This window comes from Acinonyx jubatus, chromosome B3 (genome assembly GCF_027475565.1).
Source record: "Acinonyx jubatus isolate Ajub_Pintada_27869175 chromosome B3, VMU_Ajub_asm_v1.0, whole genome shotgun sequence".
Lineage (NCBI taxonomy): Eukaryota > Metazoa > Chordata > Mammalia > Carnivora > Felidae > Acinonyx > Acinonyx jubatus.
In genome coordinates this window covers 117,621,903-117,642,147 of record NC_069386.1, presented here as the reverse complement: position 1 = coordinate 117,642,147, position 20,245 = coordinate 117,621,903, and the positions used below count along the sequence as shown (strand labels likewise).

Sequence of the window (20,245 nt, the reverse complement as noted above, 5' to 3'; positions counted from 1 at the left end):
CTTGCTCTTAAAATGGGAGAATCAGCATTACGCTGGTATCCGATGGGAACGATTCAGTGGGAGTCAAAAATTAACGATGCAGGAGAGAGAGAGGGCAGAATTGCTGCAGCCGTGTCCCTGAGTAGGTGACGGGACAGGGTTGATCCCAGGTGGAAGGGTAGCCTTTGGTAGGGCACAGACAGGTCATCTGTGGGAAGAGGTCGGGAGGCAGTATATGGGTGCAGACCTGGCAGGTGGGCAGATAGTAAGCGAGAGAAGAGAACCCCAGTATTTTCAAGGGAAGGAAGAAGCATGTCTCTGGCTGAGACTGAGGATAGGGGAGGCGGTGTGGGGATTCAGGAAAGGGGAACTGTATGCTAAGGTATGTGGGGGAGAGCAAGTGCACTAAGTAAGGACAGTATGAGTCCAGGCAGCATTGGGGTGCAGGCGAGGTCTGTATGCCCACTTCAGATATAACTTCCTCCAGAAAGCCTTCTCACCCCCAGACCGGGCTATTCCTCTTGTTGTAAGGCTCATAGGCCCTGTGGTGCTTCTTTCATACAGCTCTGATCACAACTGGAATGAAATCCCAACTGTATTCTTTAGTTCTTTAACCTGTGTCCCTCCCTAGACTGTAAATCCCTTGAAGACGAGAGCAGAGACTGACTATGCCAGCGCTGTATCTCAGCATCCCCTTCCTCCCGCATAGTAGTGGCTCAATACAAAAGTATCCAATAGTTGAATGAATGAAATCAGGGGAAAAGTCCCGGAAGTGGCATGCGCGTTTTCTAGCCCGCCTAGAGTTCCGAAGCAGGCCCTCCCACAACCCTGGGTGATTAGGAACCCCCTCCCCCGCAACACTCTCTTAAATCGCCTCCCCGCCCACCCCCGTCCCCCCATCTTCACTCCCTCTCCCAGCGCCCCTCTTCACCAGACACTGGGGCTTTAAGAGCCGGCAGAAACGGAGCCAGGTGCTGATTGGTGGTTTATTCTAACACGCTAGAGGATGAGCTCATCTGCAGCCAATGGCCAGGCTGCACCCGGCCAGACCCCTGCACCTGGCTGGAGGGCGCAAGGCGGCCACGGGTGGTTCACGGTCGCCCGCCGGAGTGAAGGGGCGGTGGCGGCAGGGCTGGGTCTGGCCGCGCGGACCGAGCTCCTGGCTCGGGCAGGTACGGGGTTTGTCCGGCTCCTCCTCCATCCCCCGGGCCTCCAGGCGACGGTGTCCCCTCCTCTCACTCCCCCGGTCCGCTTTCCTCTGCCCGACCGCGCGGCGCGGCGCACCTTGCGCGCCGGGACTCGCAGGCTGGGCGCGCCGCTTCCCGTGTCCAGGCGCGGCCCCGTATCCCTGCCCCGCAGGACAGAGCCCGGCAGGGTGGCCCCCTGAGGCCGGGGCCCGACTCGAGCAGCCCAGCCCATCGGCCTCGGTACCCCCGAAGACAGGCCTCAGGGCTGTATGTTCTCGGTGGCAGGGCGGAGCAAGGAGAGTGCGGCTTCCCTCCCTCCTTCTCTCCACCGCCCCCCGGGGCTGTGACCTGGCCTTGGTTCAGGCCCCGCTGGCTTGAGGATGTGGGTTTCCCTCCCCGCCCCACTCCCCGTCCTGCTCTATCTGTTCCCTCACTCTACAGAGGCACAAGTGGCCTAGACTTGGAAGTGCAGGCCCTGCCCTTCCCAATGGGCCCTGAGAGAGCACAGGTGCTGCTGCGCTGCAGTAGGGGGCAGAGGCATCCCTGCTGGCTTCTCTCTGAGCCCTTTCCTTTCCTGAAGCCACTGCTCCTATCCCTTTGGCCACTCGTGTCACACACTGCTCAGGGAGGAGCTGCTGTCAGGTACTTGGAGGCCACGTGGCCTCCCTGGCCTACTCAGAGCCTGGAGACAGGGCCACCCCCTCCCTAGGGCTGGGTTGACCCTATCCTCCTTCCTCTAACTTCATCCAGAATCTGCCACTCAGTCATTTCATTGGCCCACAGGCTTTAAGGCCAGGCCTTGTGCCTAACTCTGTGTGTGTGTGTGTAGGTGGGGAGTTTTCATTTGGCTGACCTTGGCACCAAAGAAAATAAATAAAGCAGGGGCCATTTATTCTGTTCAGAGAAGTGCCACCACCGAACCCTGAAGGATAAATGAGATTCCTGTAGGCAGAGTGTGAGCAGGAGAACAGGCAGGATGGAGGGAACAGTGTGAGGAACAGCCTCCGTGTGTGGCCATCGTATGTTTCCCATGTAGTAGATGCTAGTTTGTCTGTGGAGACAACTCTGAGGGCAACTCTGGATCACAAATGCCCTCAGTTCTCTCAGTCCTCAAAAAATATCTGCTGATCTGAATTTGAATGGAAAGGAAGAGCCCTGAGCAGGTTATTATTCTATTATTATTACCATTTACAAGAGGTCTGGCTCCGTAGAGGGATGTTACCCACATTAGCTCTGATCCCTCCAGCCCTTAATCTCCCAATTTTCAGTGGAGGAAATCAGGAGGCAGATGGGGTGTTGTTCCCAGCTGGGGCCTCCCTAAAGCATCTGTTTATTTCAGGTCACCGCTGCAGGACAACAGCCATGAGCCTGGTGGCCTGCGAGTGCCCTCCTGGCCCAGGCCTGGAGCCTGAGCCTTGCTCCCGCGCACGGTCCCAGGCCCGTGTGTACCTGGAGCAGATTCGCAGCCTGGTGGCTCCTGGGGCCCTGGACGTGACCAAACGTGACTACCTGGTAGATGCAGCCACGCAGATCCGGCTGGCCCTGGAGCGTGATGTCAGCGAGGACTATGAGGCCGCCTTCAACCACTACCAGAACGGCGTGGACGTCCTGCTGCGAGGCGTGCACGGTGAGGGCTGGGCTGGGCAGGGACGAGGGCCAGTGGGGAAGGGCCAGCTTAGGGCTTGCCCCGACCTCTGTCCATCTGTGCTGAGTGAACAGGGCTCTAGGCTGGCCCTGCTGGGAAGGACAGTATTTTTTTTTTTTAATTTTTTTTAATGTTTATTTATTTTTGAGAGAGAGAGAGACAGAGCATGAACGGGGGAGGGGCAGAGAGAGAGGGAGACACAGAATTGGAAGCAGGCTCCAGGCTCCGAGCCATCAGCCCAGAGCCCGACGCGGGGCTCGAACTCACGGACCGTGAGATCGTGACCTGAGCCGAAGTCGGACGCTTAACCGACTGAGCCACCCAGGCGCCCCAAGGGAAGGACAGTATTAACAGCTGGCATTTATTGAGCAGTTCCTATATACCAGACACTGGTCTAAGGGCTTTACCTGTATTAATTCATTTGAGCCTCACGGTAACAGAAATTACTATATATGTTGTTGTAGTTCCAAGTATATAGGAACTATTTTTTTTATTAATTAAAAAATATTTTTTAAAATTTTGGGGCACCTGGGTGGCTCAGTTGGCTAAGCGGCCGACCTCAGCTCAGGTTATGATCTCACGGTTCATGGGTTTGAGCCCCGAGTCAGGCTCTGTGCTGACAACTCGTGGCCTGGAGCCTGCTTCGAATTCTGAGTCTCCCTCTCTCTCTGCCCCTCCCCTGCTCATGCTCTGTCTCTCTCTGTCTCAAAAATAAATAAACATTAAAAAAGAAAAACTTAGAAATTTTTTTTAAGGTTTGTTTTGTTTTTTGAGAAAGTGAGTTGAGGAGGGGCAGAGAGAGAGAGAGAGAGGGAGAGAGAATCCCAAGCAGGTTCTGCACTGTCAGCGCAGAGCCCAATGCAGGGCTCCAACTCAGGAACCATGAGATCATGACCTGAGCCAAAATCAAGGGTCGGATGCTTAACCGGCACCCCTATAGGAACTATTTTTATTCCTATTTTCTTTTTTTTTAATTTTTTTAAAATGTTTACTTATTTTTGAGACAGAGAGAGACAGAGCATGAACAGGGGAGGGTCAGAGAGAGAGGGAGACACAGAATCCGAAGCAGGCTCCAGGCTCTGAGCTGTCAGCGCAGAGCCCGACGCGGGGCTCAAACTCACAGACCGCGAGATCATGACCTGAGCCAAAGTCTGAAGCTCAACCGACCAAGCCACCCAGGCGCCCTCTTTCCTATTTTCCAGTTGAGAAAACTGAGGCATCAGGCAGTGAAATAACTTGCCTAAGGTTCCATAGCTGTCAAGTGGCAAGCTGAGGTTTGAAGAGTCTGGGCTCCAGAGGCTGGGTGCTTGACCCAGCGCCTGTCCCTGGAGTAGTGTCGGGCTCCTGCCCTCTGGGGGAGGAGGATACATATGACAATTAATAATTATGATCTCAGGTGGGAAGAGCAATGAGGAGGAAGTGAGGGGAGGGAAGAGAGAAATTGAGGCCAGGTTGGGCTAGCATAGGGTATTTTCTAGAAGTCAAAACTTTAGTCTGAGCACTGAAGAACAGTAGGTATATTGTCCAGCCGAACCCAGCTGGTGCTCCAGAGAGAGAGAGCAGCCTGTTTGGGGTGAAGTGAGGCATTTTCAGGCCGGGGGGAGAGGCTGGCCCTGTGGCCAGGTTGAGATCCCTGAGGGTGGTCAGGCGGGGGGTGGGAGTCGGGCCCTGCTTCAGGCTTCCTACCCCGCCCCCTGCCAAAGAGACCCCCAGTTCCTGAGCTTCAGACTGCCCAGTGAATTAGTTTGTCCTCCAATCCCAGTCCCCACTCTGGCCTTTTCACACTGGGCACCAGAGGTGACAGAGGGACGTTCTCTGGGAGCTTCTGTCTCCTTTCTCTGAAAACGGATGCGGAAATCCCCAGTCTGTTCTTTCCCGGGGTGTGACAGCAGCCAGCAAGGTGGTGGGTGCCAACTGTGAAGTGCAGTAGGCTGAGGGTGACCACGGTTCCCAGCCTCTCCCCCCATCTTCCGCTCCCCACCTGCCCGTCTCCCACCCGGACGAGGGCTGGGGAACAGTCTGCGGCCGGCGTCCCAAGTAGGCACTCTGTCCTGTGGAGGTCAGGGGGTGGGCAGAGGGAGCCAGAACCCCAGCCCTCCAAGGCCGGGGTGGGTCCTGGTGACCCCATTGTCCCACAGTCGACCCCAACAAGGAGCGACGCGAGGCTGTGAAGCTGAAAATTACCAAGTATCTGCGGCGGGCCGAGGAGATCTTCAACTGCCACCTGCAGAGGACTCTGGGAGGAGGAGCAAGCCCTGGCACGGTGAGGGGGACTGCTCCCCAAAGGCCTGAGGGCTCTGGAGGGAGAGAGCTGAGCCACGCCCCCAGCCCCCTCAGGCCAGGGCCAGATGGCTGTCACCTCACATCCCGGGGTGCCCTGCAGGGCAGGGCAGCCAGGTTCTCCCCAGGCTTCCTCTGTCTCCCACACACTCCTAGCTCCCTTCAAACGCTTAGTGAATCATCTCCAGGCCAGTCTCACCCCCACACGGGGTAAACACACACACACACACACACTCAAAGTCTCCCACATCTGTTTGAGCTTGAACTGAGCTCTGTTTGAGCTTGAACTGAGCTCTGTTTGAGCTGCAGTGAGTGCAGCTGACCCTTGAACGAAACAGGTTTGAATTGCATGGGTCCACTTATATACTTGGATTTTCTTCGATAAATACACTGCAGTATTTATAATTACATTGTAAATGTATACATTAAATGTAAATACATGTAAATACATTAAATGTATACATTGTAAATGTATACATTAAATACATTGTAAATGTATTTTCTCTTCTGCATCTTATTCGGCTGCTTTTCCCCAGCGCAGGTGCCTGGGCCGCATGCCTTGGTCCTCGAGGAGGCGTGTTCCCTGAGACCCACACGGTCCCAGGCTTTCTCCCCCTCCCTGGGGGCGCCTGCCTCCTATGGATGGGGCTTCCTTCCTACACAGGGTTTCTGAAGCCTGAGAACCCCCTGGGTCTTGGAGGAGGGCTGCCTGGGGGCCGAGTGTCGAGTGTCGAGGACAGGGTGACCACCCTGGGCAGGTGTGGGCCTCTGCCAGTCGGGGCCGGCTTCTCCGCTCCCTGTGAGGGGGGGGGGGGCTGCTTGTACCCTGGTTCTGCCCCTTGTGCCTGCCGCTGTCCTGGCAGCTGGAGGAGGGCCTGGTGAGAAGGCAGTGCCTGAGGGGGGCTGGGCCCTGAGGCTGTGTGGTCTGTTCCCTCCTCCGCAGGGTTTCAGCAGCCTGAGGCTCCGGCCCATCCGCACACTGAGCTCTGCCCTGGAGCAGCTGAGGGGCTGCAGGGTGGTCGGGGTCATCGAGAAGGTGAGTGAGCGGACAGCCACAGTGGGGTGCTGCGGGTGGGGAGAAGGCGGTGTATGCCGATGGGGGTGGTGGGTGGGGAGAGAGAGCAGCTACCCCCACTCATCCAGAAGGGGCCCGAAAGGGGTCAGAGGGTCCGAGGGGAGGAGAGCAGCTGTGTCCAGTGGTTCCCCACCCTTCTCCCACCCCGGCACACATCAGTCAGGTCCTGGAGAGAAAATTGGGAACAGAAGAGGCAGACAGTCCCTTTTCCACAGCCCTTGGCTCAGACTGAAAGCCACACCCTCAGAGATTCAAGACAGAAGCCCCAGGACAAGCAGCCGGCAGGGAGCTCTCCCAGCATGCACAGCCCTGCTCACTCCCCTTCCTCCTCACTCTGTGCCCCAGGCCGAGGCCAGGGTCTCCCCACCAGGGGTAGCTGAGGGGTTCCTGTGGTGGATGCACTCCAATCCAGAAGCCTGCCCTGCAGAGGGTCCCAGCTCCCAGAGGGGTCTCGGCAGCTCTGCCCTTTCCCTCCTGGAACCCCCCCCCCCCAACCCTTGTGCTGACCCCATCTGAGGCCCTTTGCCTTAATTGGGGGCCAGGTAGGAAGGTAGGAGCTGACATCCCAGCCTGTACCCGGGACAGTCATTAGAGTGGGGGACTCAGAAGGACAGACAGTGGGGTCACATGAGATCTGAACCAATATTCAACTGCCCTCTGCCCGACCCAGGCAACACCTGAGTAGTTGCTAAAGGGCTGCGTTCTCAACACCACCAACACCTGAGTAGTTGCTAAAGGGCTTCGTTCTCAAGTTCTCAACACCACGGTTCATCAGAATCACCTGAGAAGCTTCCTGAAAAGAGATGCCTGGGCCCCACCCCAAGCCTATTGAGTCAGAATCTGCAGGGTTGAGCCCAGGAATCTGGAGTTGAAATACTCCTCTGGGGATTTGGGGATTTTGCCGGGCCTGGGAGCCCACAAAGGACATCTGCTCAGTGCACGGCATGGCCACAGCGAACCCCTTCCCCTCCCGTTGGTTTCGTCATGTGTAAGTGGGGTAAGATTCCAGCCCTCGAGGGGGCATGTGGGAACTAAAATGAAATAATTTTTGGGAAAGGCCTGGCACACACTAAAATTTTTGATACGTGTTTGATGGCTGTAAATGCTAGTGACAAGAGCGAGGGGGATGGGGCGTGCAGGCTTCCCGTCCCCCAGCCGTCCCCCAGCTGCTCCTCCCAGGTCCCTGGAACAGGCCCCAGTCTGTCAGCCAAGGCCCGGCCAGCTTCCATATGCCTTCCCTCCAACAGCACTAGTCTGTGTGGCCCCAGCCAAGCACAGCCGCTCCCACAGAGGGGCTGGGAGGTGACTGCCACCACCTTTTCCCCCTGTGGGATCCTACTGAACTACAGGTGTTGTGGACAGAGGGGTTCCAGGTCAAACAAGTTTGGGTTACAGTGAGTTAAAGTTACATGACTTTTTTTTTTTTTTGTTTTGTTTTTTTGTTTTTTTGTGTTTAATTTTAGGAGTTTGCAGAGCTTTTAGGATGCTAATGTATATGCCATGAGTTTCCAAGAAGGAGGTCTATGATAGAATTTCCCGAATTTGTTTAACCCCCGGACACGCATATGCAAAGCATTTTCAGAATCCAGTGTTCTGAGGCCCGTGTCTGGGTGGATGGAAAGCACAAATTAAGGCCAAGCCCAACCATTCTGCCTTGAGGCTGAGTTTCTTTCCTTTTTTTACCCTTTCTTGGGCACCTGGCTTACCTACTCCACCTCCCTCCTGAGATCCTGCTTCCTTTCCAGGTTTCATTTCCAAGTCAGGAACACCATCTTCCCCAAATTAGGAGAGATGTTAGGGCCACTGGGCCCAGGTCCCTGCAGCCGGGCCCGGATGTGCTATCAATGCGTTCCATTCTGCAACGCTGCCCAGGCACATCCGGGCGGGAGGGCAGCGCGGGCCAGCAGTCCACAGAGCCAGGGGGTGGCAAAGGGCTTGCTCACGAAGCCTGGAGGGCCAGTTGTTAGGTTAACTGGGCTGGGGGTCCCTAGGGACCCCTGGGGGCTAAAGAGGTACTGGCAGGGGTAGAGGGTTTGCTGGGAACATCTAGGCAGGTGGGTCAGGGACTAGATAGGCCTCTGACGAGAATACCTGGGGGTTTGCTCTCAGGGAGCACGGGGGGCCTGAGAGACCTCACCACACAATTGCTGAGCCTCCTCTAGGAGCCAGGGATGGGGAAGAAAAAGAAGGCCATCCAAGTCACTTCTTGTTTTTTTGGCTCGAACACAGGGGTGTTTTTTAGAGTTATCATTAGTTACCAACATTTAAAAATTGGCAGGTTTCGTATAGAAGTCCAGATTTCCTGCTTCTCCTGCAAAATTGGAAGATTTGGAAATGCTGGCTCACAATCTCGCGTGGCAGCCAGGAGTGGTGGGGGAGGCTGCCTGTGTTTGTTTGTTTGTTTGTTTGTTTTGTTTTGAGAGAGAGGAAGGACCCGTGAACGAGTGGGAGAGGGGGCAGAGGGAGAGGGAGAGAGAATCTTAAGCAGGCTCCACGCCACCCTTCACGGAGCCCCCTCTCACAAGCGTGAGACCATGACCTGAGCCTAAATCAAGAGTCAGACGCTTAAGCGGCTGAGCCACCCAGGCGCCCCAGGGGCTGCCTCTTTGGGACACCAGTCCCCTGGTTTGCTCCTGTCCCTGCTCTGTCCCCTTGGTTCACAGGCCAGCCCCTGTGGGCCTTGGAGTTTGAGAATCTGCTTGAAACTTTTGCCCCATGAGAGATTCTTCCTGGGATTTTGATACTTTGGGCATTTTGAAAGGAAGGGTTAATGTGTTTCACCAGAGCTTTAATTGTTCCAGGTCCCAAGAACTCCGTGGGTATCCTGGAAAAAAAAAAATTCTCTTTATAGAAAGGTGAAAAGGGCACCCAGAACTGCCCTCCACCTTCCAAATAACAATAGTCGCCTGACATTAATTAGTACGGCACGTTCTTATTTGCAAAACTGTTGCATTAAACTCCTTCAGTCACCCTGGGGGGAAAAAGCACTATACTGGACAGCCTCATACAGTAGTCCTTAGCCACATAACACTATTTAAGTTAAAATTAAATATTCTCCTTCTTATTCATACTAACCACAACTCAAGGGCTTGATAGCCTTACATATGTTCACTGGTTTCTGTATTGGGCAGTGCAGATATATATTTCCTTCATGTTCCATTGGACGGTGCTGCCTTTTAATAATTGTCTTACAGGGGCACCTGGGTGGCTCAGTAGGTTAAGCGTCTGACTTCGACTCAGGCCATGACCTCACAGCTCGTGAGTTCGAGCCCCACGTTGGGTCCCCTGCTATCAGCACAGAGTCCACTTCAGATCCTCTGTCTCCTCTCTCTGCCCCTCCCCAGCTCATTCTGTTTCTCTCTCAAAGTAAATAAATAAACTTAAAATAGTTGTCTTGCAATTACGAGAATGAAACAGAGGCTCGTAGAAGTCTCTGGTCCCTAGTGCTCTGGTCCCCCTATAGCCCTGAGCACAAGAGGAAGGGGGTGTTTTTGTTTGCTGGCTTTAATGGGAAAATGCCCCTGCTACTTTTGAGCTATTTTATTTCATTTTATTATTTTTTTTAAGTTGTTAATGTTTTTATTTATTTTTGAGACAGAGACAGAGCATGAGCAGGGGAGGGGCAGAGAGAGGGGGAGACACAGAATCCGAAGCAGGCTCCAGGCTTTGAACCGTCAGCACAGAGCCCGACGTGGGGCTCGAACTCACGAGCCGTGAGATCATGACCTGAGCCGAAGTCGGACGCTTAACCGACTGAGCCACCCAGGCGCCCCTGAGCTATTTTAAACTAAGGCAGTATACGTATATATTCCTCATCATCCTGCCTAGCTCCGAGATAATTGCTATTAATATTTCGGACTAATTCTTTCTAGATCAGTAGGTGTGTGTGTGTGTGTGTGTGTGTGCACGTGTGTAATACATACATACATATATACGAGGGGCAGAGGGTAAGAGAGAGCGAAGCCCAAGTAGGCTCCGTGCTTGGCACAGAGCCTGATGCAGGGCTCAATCCCACGGCCCTGGGATCATGATCTGAGCCAAAGTCAAGAGTTGGACTCTCAACTGACTGAGCCCCCTAGGCGCCCCTGATCAAGTTTTCTATCTGGCTTCCCCAGCCTTCACTGCTGCCTTTTTGGACTCCGTGTGAGAGGACCTTAGCCAGGACAAGGTGGTAGGGAATCCCACTTGGCAAGGGACGGTGGGGAATTATCCAGGGTGTCAGTACTTGTGGGAAACTCGATTCTCTAAATGACCCCAGAGTTTTCTTGCTTGCTTTTTCAAACACTGCACCAGTTTGGTTAAGGAGCTGGGGCCAGGCTGGGTTCCACCTCTGGCTGTTGGAGGAGAGACCTCTGGTGGTCAGAAAGCGTGTGTCACTGCTGCCTCAGGAAGGGCACTGATGATGGGGGAGCTGAGGCCCAGAGGGGAGGGCAGGTGTCATGGTCATCTGGCTGTGCCCCATTGCAGTGAAGTCTCTGGGGCTCTGGGATCAGCCCTGCCTGCATTCAAATCCTGGCTCTACTACTGTTTAGCGGTGGGACTATAGGTAACAAAACCTCTCTGAACCTCAACTTGTTCATCAATAAACTGGGTCACTAATAACGCTGACCTGGTAGGACTGTGGTAATAAAATTAAATAACCTATAGAAAGCCCTTAGCACAGAAGAAGTGCTCTATAGCCAGTGTGGGGTTTCCCTACAACCTTATCAGTGACAATTACTACAGATTATTGAGGGCACGTTATGCTTGAGTCGTCCGCTGACAAAAGGAGGTACTTCTGAGGTTCAGCGAGGCAGGGTGATGTGGCAAATGTGCTAACTGGCATTCTCCTGGCTTTATATTCACAGAGGGCCTTTCTGTTTACGGCTTTGACCCACCAGGGATGAGGGAAGGCGGGCATTTGTAATTCCCGTTTGGTAGATGAGAAAATCAGTGTAGTTGCCCAGGATCTAAACCCACCCGGTCCTAGGCTGCGGCCTTTGTGACTGCCCAGTGGCCTGGCCTTCCTCGGGGTGGGGCTGGGGGACGCCCACCTGCCACCAGGGGGAGTGGCTGCCGGGCGCAGACAGCAAGGAGTCACAGCATCTGGGTGCTGGTCTTAGTCCCCTGTGCCCATCATCCGGCTGTGTCTTCTGCCTTCCTGCCCCTACATGCTCCTGCTGTCTCCTCCGGCTGGGGCCCACTCCTGCCCATCCCAGAAATGAGTCAAGGGCCCAGCTCCAAACAAGACCCTGACCCAACAATTGGCATAGTACTGCCTAGACCAAAAGCAACAGAAGGAGAGGGCTGCTCTCCAAAGATAGCCTCCAAGGAAGGCTATCTTGAAGTTTCAAGGCTTTTTTTTTTTTTTTTTTTTTGAGGGGAGTAGATTTTTAACAGTTTTTTTAATGTCTGTTTATTTTTGAGAGAGAGGAAGCATGTGTGCCTCTATGCGGGGGAGGGGCCGGGGGGGGGGGGACGGAAGATCCCCAGCAGGCTCAGCGCTGACAGCAGAGAGCCAGACGTGGGGCTCAAACTCCCGAACCGCAAGATCATTACGCTGGCCGCTTAACCGACTGAGCCACCCAGGCGCCCTGAGAAAGACTGTTTTTAAAAAGGGGACTGGGGGCAGGTGGGAGAAGGGACCCAAAGGAGCATGCCAAATCTGCGTGCCCCCAACCCCCCAAGTCCGGCTTGGCTCATGGGTGACCTTGGGCTATGTTCTCGACCTCAGATGTTTCACCTGTAAAATAAGAGATCAGAAGAGGTGACTGGCTCTGAGGTCCTGCCCCACTGTGACACCCTCAAGCCCTGCAGGACGGATCACTCCCTGTGCACGTGGGGTGTGCTTACCGTCCCCCTGCGCTGCGTAGGACTCTGGGCACACAGAGCCGGGCAGCGTGTGCTCCCTGCCCTCACGTTGCGCACAGCCCAGTGGGGGAGACAGGAAATTAGACCCTGTTGATAGAGCTCCCTGAGGGTGGGCCTGGAGAGCTCTGGAGAGGAGATCCAGGGGCCCGCGCCTGACCCGAGGGCTGGCCCCTGGAGGAGGTGGCAGGTGCGTTGATGCCACAGGAAACAAAGGTGGAAAAGCAGGACAGGACTGATGTCAGCTTGGGGGTGGGGGCATGGCCAGGAGCACACCCCACCACAAAAACCTGCCTTCCCTGTCTGCCCTAGAGTGAGTCAGCCTTGGTGGAGGCACCTGGGGGGCTGGGGCTCGGGCCACGGAGCCCCAGGAACTACCACGTGCCTTGACTGGTGCCTCCTGGACTTTGGCAGGTGCAGCTGGTCCAGGACCCAGTGACTGGAGGGACCTTCGTGGTAAAGGCAGGTGCTCCTTTGGCCCCTGCTGTTCGGTATTCCCCTTGGGACTTCCTCACCTACCCTCTGGGGAGCCGCCTACCCAGAACCTGTATCTGAGGACCAGGCTCCCTCCAAATCTACAAGCTGCTTGTTCTGTCCCTGAGCATGGCCCCCGCCTCCCAGACAAACACACATACTGCCCCATCCTTGTTCCGGAGGGTGGAGGGCCTGGATTCCATGGTGGAGAGAGAGAGAGGTGAGGGCCGGGTCAGGAACTGGGGGGAGGCAGCTGCTACTCAGGGTGGCTCCTATCCCTTACGTGTTTGCCCCTGAAGCCAGGCTAGGATGTCCCCTAGCTGAGCACCCTCTGGTCTGTCCCTCGCCGACCTGCCTGCTCTCTCCCCAGAGCCTGTCCAGGTGTCCCGTGGCAAACCGGGAGCGGCTGACCATCATCCCGCACGGTGTGCCCTACATGACTAAGCTGCTTCGGTACTTTGTGAGCGAGGATTCCATCTTCCTGCACCTGGAGCATGTGCAAGGTGAGGGGGCCTGAGGGGTCCCCGTCAGCTCCCCAGGCCTTCGGCATGGCCTCTTTATCCCCTTAAAACGCCAAGCACGAGGAGGGGGCGCCAAGCACCAGACGTGTGGCATGGACCACGGGTCCCAGCCTTCCCCGGGGGGAGGATGGCAGGATCAGGTTGTGGTGGGTCTGTGCGCAGTGCCAGGGGGACAGGGGATGGCTTGAGGAGGTCACATCCTGGGCGGGGAGAGGGCACTTACGCAGATGTCCCCTTTTGTCACCATTTCCTCCAGTCTTGGCCTCTTTTCATTTTTCTAGTCTGCGCCCATTCCTTTGGAGTGGCCACGTGGGAGGGTGGTCACTGAAGCTATAAGGACAGCAGTTGGTTCACAGAGCAGATCTTTTTGGGTCACCTATTGCCGTGATGATTTTTTTTTAATAAGGGACCTGGATGGGTCATGGCATGTAGTATAGCAGAGGGCATTCTGGGCAGAGGTGAGGGTGTGGAAGGCAGAGGTTTCATGCTGGATGCGGGGGGAGGCAGGAGTTGGGGACCTGGTGTCCACGCTCTTCTTCTCCCCTGTCCCCATGCTCGCTGCTCCTCTGCACGGCCCAGGAGGCACACTCTGGTCCCACTTGCTCTCCAAGGAGCACCCCCGACAGTCTGGGCTCAAGTCTGGCTCCGGCCCCGAGAGGATGAAGGCTTCGCTCAACTCGCCCCTCAGCCTCCAGACCCCAGCACTGCTCCCCCAGGGACCCGCCCGCCTGCAGGACAGAATCCTGCTGGAGCCTCCGCGGACTTCTCAGAGCCTCCCCCAAGCCAGGGGGGCCCCAGCCATCGATCCCCAGAGAGAGGCTGCAGGTAGCCCTTCAGCCAAGACCCAAACTTTCTGCCCCCCGGACCTTCTGAGGGCCCCAAGTGGCCGCCTGCACCTCCAAGCCAGACGGGGACCCGGCCGGAGCTCGGACGCGAGGCCCTCGTGGGGGCTCCCTTGGGTTCATCAGGGAGCTGTCCGGGTGCTGGGGGCCTGCAGCCGAGGCAAAAGTCCGAGCCACCCCTTAGCAGACGGGGCCCACCCCGGGTTCAGCAGGGGCGCCTGGCACGTGAACGAAGAGCAGGTGAGGCAGTGGGCCGCGGAGACACTGGTGGCGCTGGAGGCGCTGCACGAGCAAGGGGTGCTGTGCCGAGATCTCAATCCCCGGAACCTGCTTCTGGACCAGACAGGTAGGTGCCCGGCCTGGGGAGGAGGGGACCTACCCCGCCTCTCAGAGGGGGCCCCCGGAGCCTCCAGACAGAGAAGGGGAGTTCCCCAAAGTCGAGGGGACCTCAGAGGTTATCTGCTTCCTCTGCCTCCCCCTGGCCTTTTCACACAGGATTCTGACCCGGTCTGGTTGGCCGATGTTGAGCCTGGGAAACGAGCCCTCGCCCAACCCAGACTCCGGGGCAGCGGCTCCTAGGAGCACCTGGTTGTCTCTGGGCCTTCTGGGGCCAGGCCCTAGGGAGTCTCCGCCCAGGGCAGCGCCTGGCTCCTGCTTTGTGACTGGTGGGGGAAGCCCCGGAGTCCCCTCCCCCATGCCAACTGTTCAATGATGACTAACCACAATTTTTGTCCACCGTTATTCCTACGTGCACTGGACGAGAAGGTCACATCCGGCTCACGTATTTTGGCCAGTGGTCGGAGGTAGAGCCCCACTGCTGCAGGGAGGCTTTGGACAATCTCTACAGTGCGCCAGGCAAGAAGGGAGAGAGGGGCCGGGGGCCCTAGATCTCGGGTGCCTGTGTGGGTTGAACCGGGGCGGCTGAGGATGAGAGGGCAGGGGCCGTGTCTGGGTAGGACGAGCCGAGCGGGGACCGGCCCTTCAGGGTGAGGCTGGGACATGTGTGTTCTTATCCCCACAGAGGTGGGTGGGATTTCTGAGCCAACGGAAGCCTGTGACTGGTGGAGCTTTGGGTCTCTGCTGTATGAACTGCTGACTGGAACTGTGAGTAGCTACGCAGGGTGGGGAACCCTGGTGGGTGTCACTGAGCGCAGGACGGGCTGGGCTTGGTCCAGCGGGCCCTTGTTGGGGTGGAGGCCACCTGGTTCTCTAAGACCTGGCCCTTGGGCCGATGTCCTGCCCCCACAGGCCACGAGAGACCTAGGAAGTCACTCCCACCCAGGTCACAGACACACTGAGCACCCCTGCCACGCTAGTGGCTAGAAATAGTGAGACTGTCAACTTAGGTACATGAGGGTTGAGTTGGGATGGCCAGGGAAGGTTTCTGGAGAACGCCTGGGTGTAGGTCTGGAGGGAGGATAGGATTGGGCCCAACTCTTCTTTCCTGGAGGGCTGCTGAATCATCCCCCAAGCTTCTCTGTTCCCCGCGGCCCATTCCCCCCACTTGCACCCTTCTGAGCTGTAACCCCCAGATCTTGGCTGAAGGACAGGAGAGCGGGCCCGCTTCGTCCAGGCCAGCAGCTGTCCTGTCCAGCCTGGGTCAGCCAGAGGCTCCGGGATCCCCCCACCCCCCTGCAGGCGTCTTTGCTCAGGATGGCAGCCTCTGCCCTCCCCGACGAGCTCAGCATCACACTGGGGCTGGTTAGGGCAGGCAGCAAGGGAGCAGCCAGACCGCGGTTTGAGCAGGGAATGACAGGAGCGAATGGAGTGTGGCCTGAGGTCCATCCTGGTGCCCTCTTTTGTCCCACAGCCAGGGCCTCTGACTGTCCTGGCTGCAGGCATCCCCAGAGTGGGGTGGTCTCTGCCTCCCGATGCTTCTCTAGCCCAGGGCCCCTGGCCTTCCTCCTGGTTGCTTCTTGCAGCAATTTCTGACCCCTGAAAGACCGCTCCGCTCTCCAGAGCTGCACCATTCTGGAACGCAGAGAGGTCCTGCCTCGGCCCTGACGGCAGCATACCGTGGCCGGCTCTGGAGATCTTCCTTCTGTAAGGAGACCGGTTCCAGTGCCGTTCCTGATAGAGTGCCTACCCTGAAGGCAACCCAGGATTGAGAACTTCTGGCAAGCTTGGTGCCAGAAGGAGCTGGGTTCAAACCCTGAATCCAGCAGAAAAGTCCCTTCACCTCCCTGAGCCTGCTCCTTGTCTTTACAATGAGGATTCTAGTACTTACTTTGAAGGTTGCTGTAGAAATCGTGCATAAGGGATGTCGGGCATCTTCCGCAGCTGGCACTGGGTAGCTCTAAAGCAGAAGGCGACCACTACCATCCCCATCCCCGTGGGACATGACCCAGGGGAAAGAAAAATCCTGGCTGCCACCGGGATGTATAGACGTTCCTGGGGTCGTCTCCTCAGAGCGCCCCTCCCTGTGTCTTCCCAGGCACTGTCACAGAGCCACCCCTCGGGAATCCAGCCCCATACCCAGCTCCAGCTGCCTGAGTGGCTCAGTCGCCCAGCGGCCTCCTTGCTGACTGAGGTGAGCCACAGCCAGCCTAGAGGAGGTAGCTTCCTGGCCCCAGGGTGGGTGCTGGGAGGGCAGAGTCCTGGCATGACCGGTGGGTGTCTGATGTGGGTGCAGGAGGGTGATTGGGGACAACAAATTGGCGTATGCCGGTGGCCAGACACCGCTAGTGTCCCCAGGGTACCACTGGGGGTTCCGTGGGCCGGGCAGCTGGGAGTGGTGACCGACCACCTCACCCCGGCTGAGGTCAACCCATGCCTCAGCGACAAGGGTCTGCCAAGCCCGCTGGGCTTTCTCCGCAGCTGCTGCAGTTTGATCCTGCGCGGCGCCTGGGCGCTGGAGGAGGCGGTGTCAACAGGCTCAAGGCCCACCCCTTCTTCAGTACTACCCAGTGGAGCAAACTGGTGGGGTAAGAGGGGCAGAGGGGCCACGGAAGCTGCTGGACTGGTCTGGATTGCCTCCCTTTGCCTGTCACCTGGAGGTGGCCCACGTAATCAGCGGCCCCCGGGCAAAGAAGACAGGGCGGCTGCTTTTCCTGCACAAGCCCCTCTTGGGCACCAGAAGTGACCATCGCCACTGCCCAGATGGGCCTGGGCGTCCCCCCGGCCAGCCCCGGAGACACTTTCTGGTCTTTACTGAAGGGGAAGGACAGGGAGCTCTCACCCCACCAGGCAGATCGGACCCCTCCACCCATCCACCGTCCAGCCTTCGGCAGACACCTGTACCTTGACTGCAGACCTGCAAAGGGTGTCTCCTGCCGCGTTAGCTCGGAGCCCCCGATCCGCTGCCGAACTGACCGCAAGGTCTTGGGACTATCTGCCCTGTGCCCCGCTTGGGATGCCTCTGGAGACTCAGGATACTGGCTCGGTGGACCCAAGCCAGGGCTGCCCTGCCTGGTCATCTTAGGCGTGCAACTAGTGGGCCTCTTCCCCCCTCCCAGGCTATTCCTGCAGGGTGTGGGGAGGCTGGGGAAGCAGGGAGAAGCCTGTAGTGGGCATGGAGTGAGGTGGGGGACAGAATGATCTGTGATTCCAGACTTTGGAGAACAGAAGGAAGGCGGGAGAGGAAAATAAGGATAAGCGTAATAAAAGGGAGGAATGCACAGCTCGGCCACTTAAGGGTAATTCTGAAAGCAGAACAGAGCTCCCTACCCTAGCAAGCCCACCCATGTGCAAAAGGGAACAGACTCCGTGGGTCTGAGCGGGGGTCACAGTGCAGCTGCCAGGCTGAAGCCACTACCACACATTGTACCCGTCAGGATTCCCTTCTTGGGCACTTGTCCTGTTTTCCCATTTTGCATTTGCATTGAGGGTCCGCTCAAGTCACCGCTCCCTGTGACTTCATCCCCTTTTGAGGTGAGAAACGACAAAACACACGGATTGTCTGCGCTTTTAGCCAGAGGCACAATGTTTCTGGTCCCTGAAGAGCTGGCGTGAGTAGTTACCCCAAAGACTATCGCCTCCCCAGGTTTGGGGGCCCTCTTTTCTCCGGGTTCTTCCTGTTACTGGGGTGTGGCACCCAAGACGGAAATTTCCACTAGGCCTCTGCCCCCAACTCCTTCCTTCCAGTGTGTCTGACACCACCAGGTGGCGCCCTGACACTTCTCCAGTCTGGCTGTAAAGGTCCAACCTTGACTCTAGAGGTGGGGATGCCAGGGAGGGCAGCCTGTTTGTGCTTTCCCTGGGCCTTGCCCACACCTCCCCCTGCAATAAAGCCTGCTGGTACCCATGGTGTCCTCGCCTCCTGAACGCAACGAGAGCAGCCCTGCCATAAGGAGAGATTGGAAGGCCCCCCGGAGAAAACTCCGTACTTAGTCAAGAGTGAGCCTGGAGTCTACTAGAAGGTAGGAAGCAGGGCTGGTGGTGAAGGGCATGCCAGCCTGTGCCCTGCAGAGCAGCTCTGAGCCGAGAGGAAGTGCTGGCACATAGGGGACACTGGAACCTGGGAAATAAAGTAGGAAGAGAAGTCTTAGAAGAGGGTCCGGGAAGGGGGGTGGGAACACTGGTCTAATCCTGTGACCCGAGATGGATGGTGGCTCCCATTTCAAAGACGTTAATGATGTGAACAGGCTCCCCCAGGCCCTAAGTCTCTGTTCCTTTTGCTACACTACGTTAGGCTAGACTGCTTCCAACCACTGCTGCATGGAAGCGTGAGTTGCTTTTGGAACTTCTGGGCCTCATCCGTGCAACAAACACTTGCACACCTGATGCTCTGCTGGGCCTGGAGTTTTGAGTACTGTCGTCCCAGCCCTTATGGGACTTCAAGTCTACCTCGTTTTGACAGGATGGGACTGATAATACCTCCTTTGTAGGTTTATTAGAGAAAGTTTCCAGCACCATGCTCGGGATAGATTCATCCCCAAATTCTTCCTTTTGTTGAACCCATTCTCTCCCCACCTATAACTCTAGTTCTACCCCTGGAGCACTTCGTTCCTAGGAGGGACCCTCACGTAGAGACAGCATCACTGTGAGACCAGCAGGTGGGGACTGTGTGCTGCGTTTAAGCTTAGACACCATATGCCCCTCACCTGTAGCCTAGGTTGTCCGCTTACCCTCCCAGTGATCTACCTTCATTTGTTCTTACTGACCTCAACACCTTTGTATACATGTGGCAATCAAGTCCAAAATGCAAAATTATAAAGTTCTACACCACCCCCCCCAAACCTCCTCAGTCCCTTCCAGAAATGCTGCAAGCCCCCACAAAAATGCAAATGTCTGTTGGTGTTTGCAGTGGTTTCACAAAGGTGGGAACCAACTTCTCTTCAGGAGTGTGGCCTGTCAGGCTGGAGGGGCTCACTGGGAGGAGGCCAGGCACTTTCCTGGCTGGCAGACTGCTAGGGTTCCCTCTGCTGTTAGTACTGTGCTAACTCAAGTCTGGGAGGTCACAGGATAACTTAGAGGACATGCTGTGGCTTCCAGCCCCAATGACAATCATGGTGGTGCTAGAGATTTGTACCTAAAAGAAATGCAGAAGCAGGAACCTTTTGAGAACATTTGCCCTTTAATTTGCATTTAAAATCAGTTTCTTTAAATATTTTAGTTACAAGTTCTGAATAGTGAAGACATAGATGCTGCAGGCACTCAGTATTGGCTCCTGTCCCTTCCCCCCACCCCACCCTCCAGGCCTTGCTTCTCTGCTCCAGATCCAAACGGGCACTCTGCACTAAGTAAGTGGTTCCTGGTCTCAACCGTCAGCAACCTCAGGCCTGGATGCAGTTGGATACAAAGCGATGAAGCCCAGTGGCTTTCATGACAAGAAGTATGTATTTAAACTAGCTCCAAGCAATTCCAATGATTGCGTCCAGACCCAACAGGCAACACCACCTCACAGGTGACACTGCCTGTCTCCCCACCGTGTATTAGCATCTTGGGGCTGGTTTCCATACAGTCCAACCTCCTCCAGACCTGTGTTCTGCAGAAGAGCTAAGGCCCTGCTCCCCAAGGGCCATGATACAGAGAAACAGCTGCCTCTTCAGGCCAAGTGCTTACACCAATGGCATTTACAAGCTCAAATCAATCTGAGCCAGTCCACAGGAAGCCCCCTCACCCCAGTCTCACCTGGCTCCAGCCCTGTGACCACGTCTCGTCCCACTGCCATGATGTGCTAGAATCTGTTCTAAATGACAATGTGTTAGAATGGTTCCGAGCAGCCTGGAAAGGTTGGCACAATCACACAATCACAGCTGTGTGTTACTGAGCCAAAACGGGGCTACGATGGCGGGTGACGGCAAGCCTGTCTCTTCTACAACATACACCTGGGGGGAGGGGGAGGAGTCTGCCCTCTCCCCGCTCCTACCCAGATCCCCTGGCCTGCGCTTCCTGAACGAGGTAGAAGAGGCATCTTGAAGTCAATGAGAGTGGAGAATAAAGGTGTCATTTAA

General features: G+C 56.3%; 1 protein-coding gene across 4 annotated transcripts; it reads left to right on the top strand.

The window, feature by feature from the left end:
• Positions 1-944: 944 nt before the first annotated feature.
• On the top strand, positions 945-18,845 carry RPS6KL1 (ribosomal protein S6 kinase like 1). 4 transcript variants are annotated; one of them, XR_008299523.1, is made up of 11 exons: positions 948-1,151; positions 2,506-2,793; positions 4,950-5,074; positions 6,035-6,127; positions 12,428-12,475; positions 12,858-12,990; positions 13,588-14,196; positions 14,616-14,705; positions 14,872-14,954; positions 16,285-18,208; positions 18,774-18,845. XR_008299523.1 is itself a non-coding variant. In XM_027066172.2 (11 exons), the coding sequence occupies exons 1-11, from the start codon at positions 986-988 to the stop codon at positions 16,776-16,778; spliced, it is 1,842 nt and encodes a 613-aa protein (XP_026921973.2). In that variant the 5' UTR covers positions 953-985; the 3' UTR covers positions 16,779-16,923. The 4 variants fall into 4 exon arrangements, 2 of the variants coding, with proteins under 2 accessions (XP_053080697.1, XP_026921973.2); XM_027066172.2 differs by lacking the exon at positions 18,774-18,845 and having other exon boundaries at positions 953-1,151; positions 16,285-16,380; positions 16,668-16,923; XR_008299524.1 differs by lacking the exon at positions 12,428-12,475 and having other exon boundaries at positions 945-1,151.
• Positions 18,846-20,245: the final 1,400 nt, after the last annotated feature.

Coding starts and splice junctions, on each gene's coding strand:
- RPS6KL1 (XM_053224722.1), top strand. CDS start 986: ATGAGCTCATCTGCAGCCAATGGCCAGGCTGCACCCGGCCAGACCCCT. Junction 2,794..4,949: donor CCTGCTGCGAGGCGTGCACG/GTGAGGGCTGGG, acceptor ATTGTCCCACAG/TCGACCCCAACAAGGAGCGA. Junction 12,991..13,587: donor GCACCTGGAGCATGTGCAAG/GTGAGGGGGCCT, acceptor TGCACGGCCCAG/GAGGCACACTCTGGTCCCAC.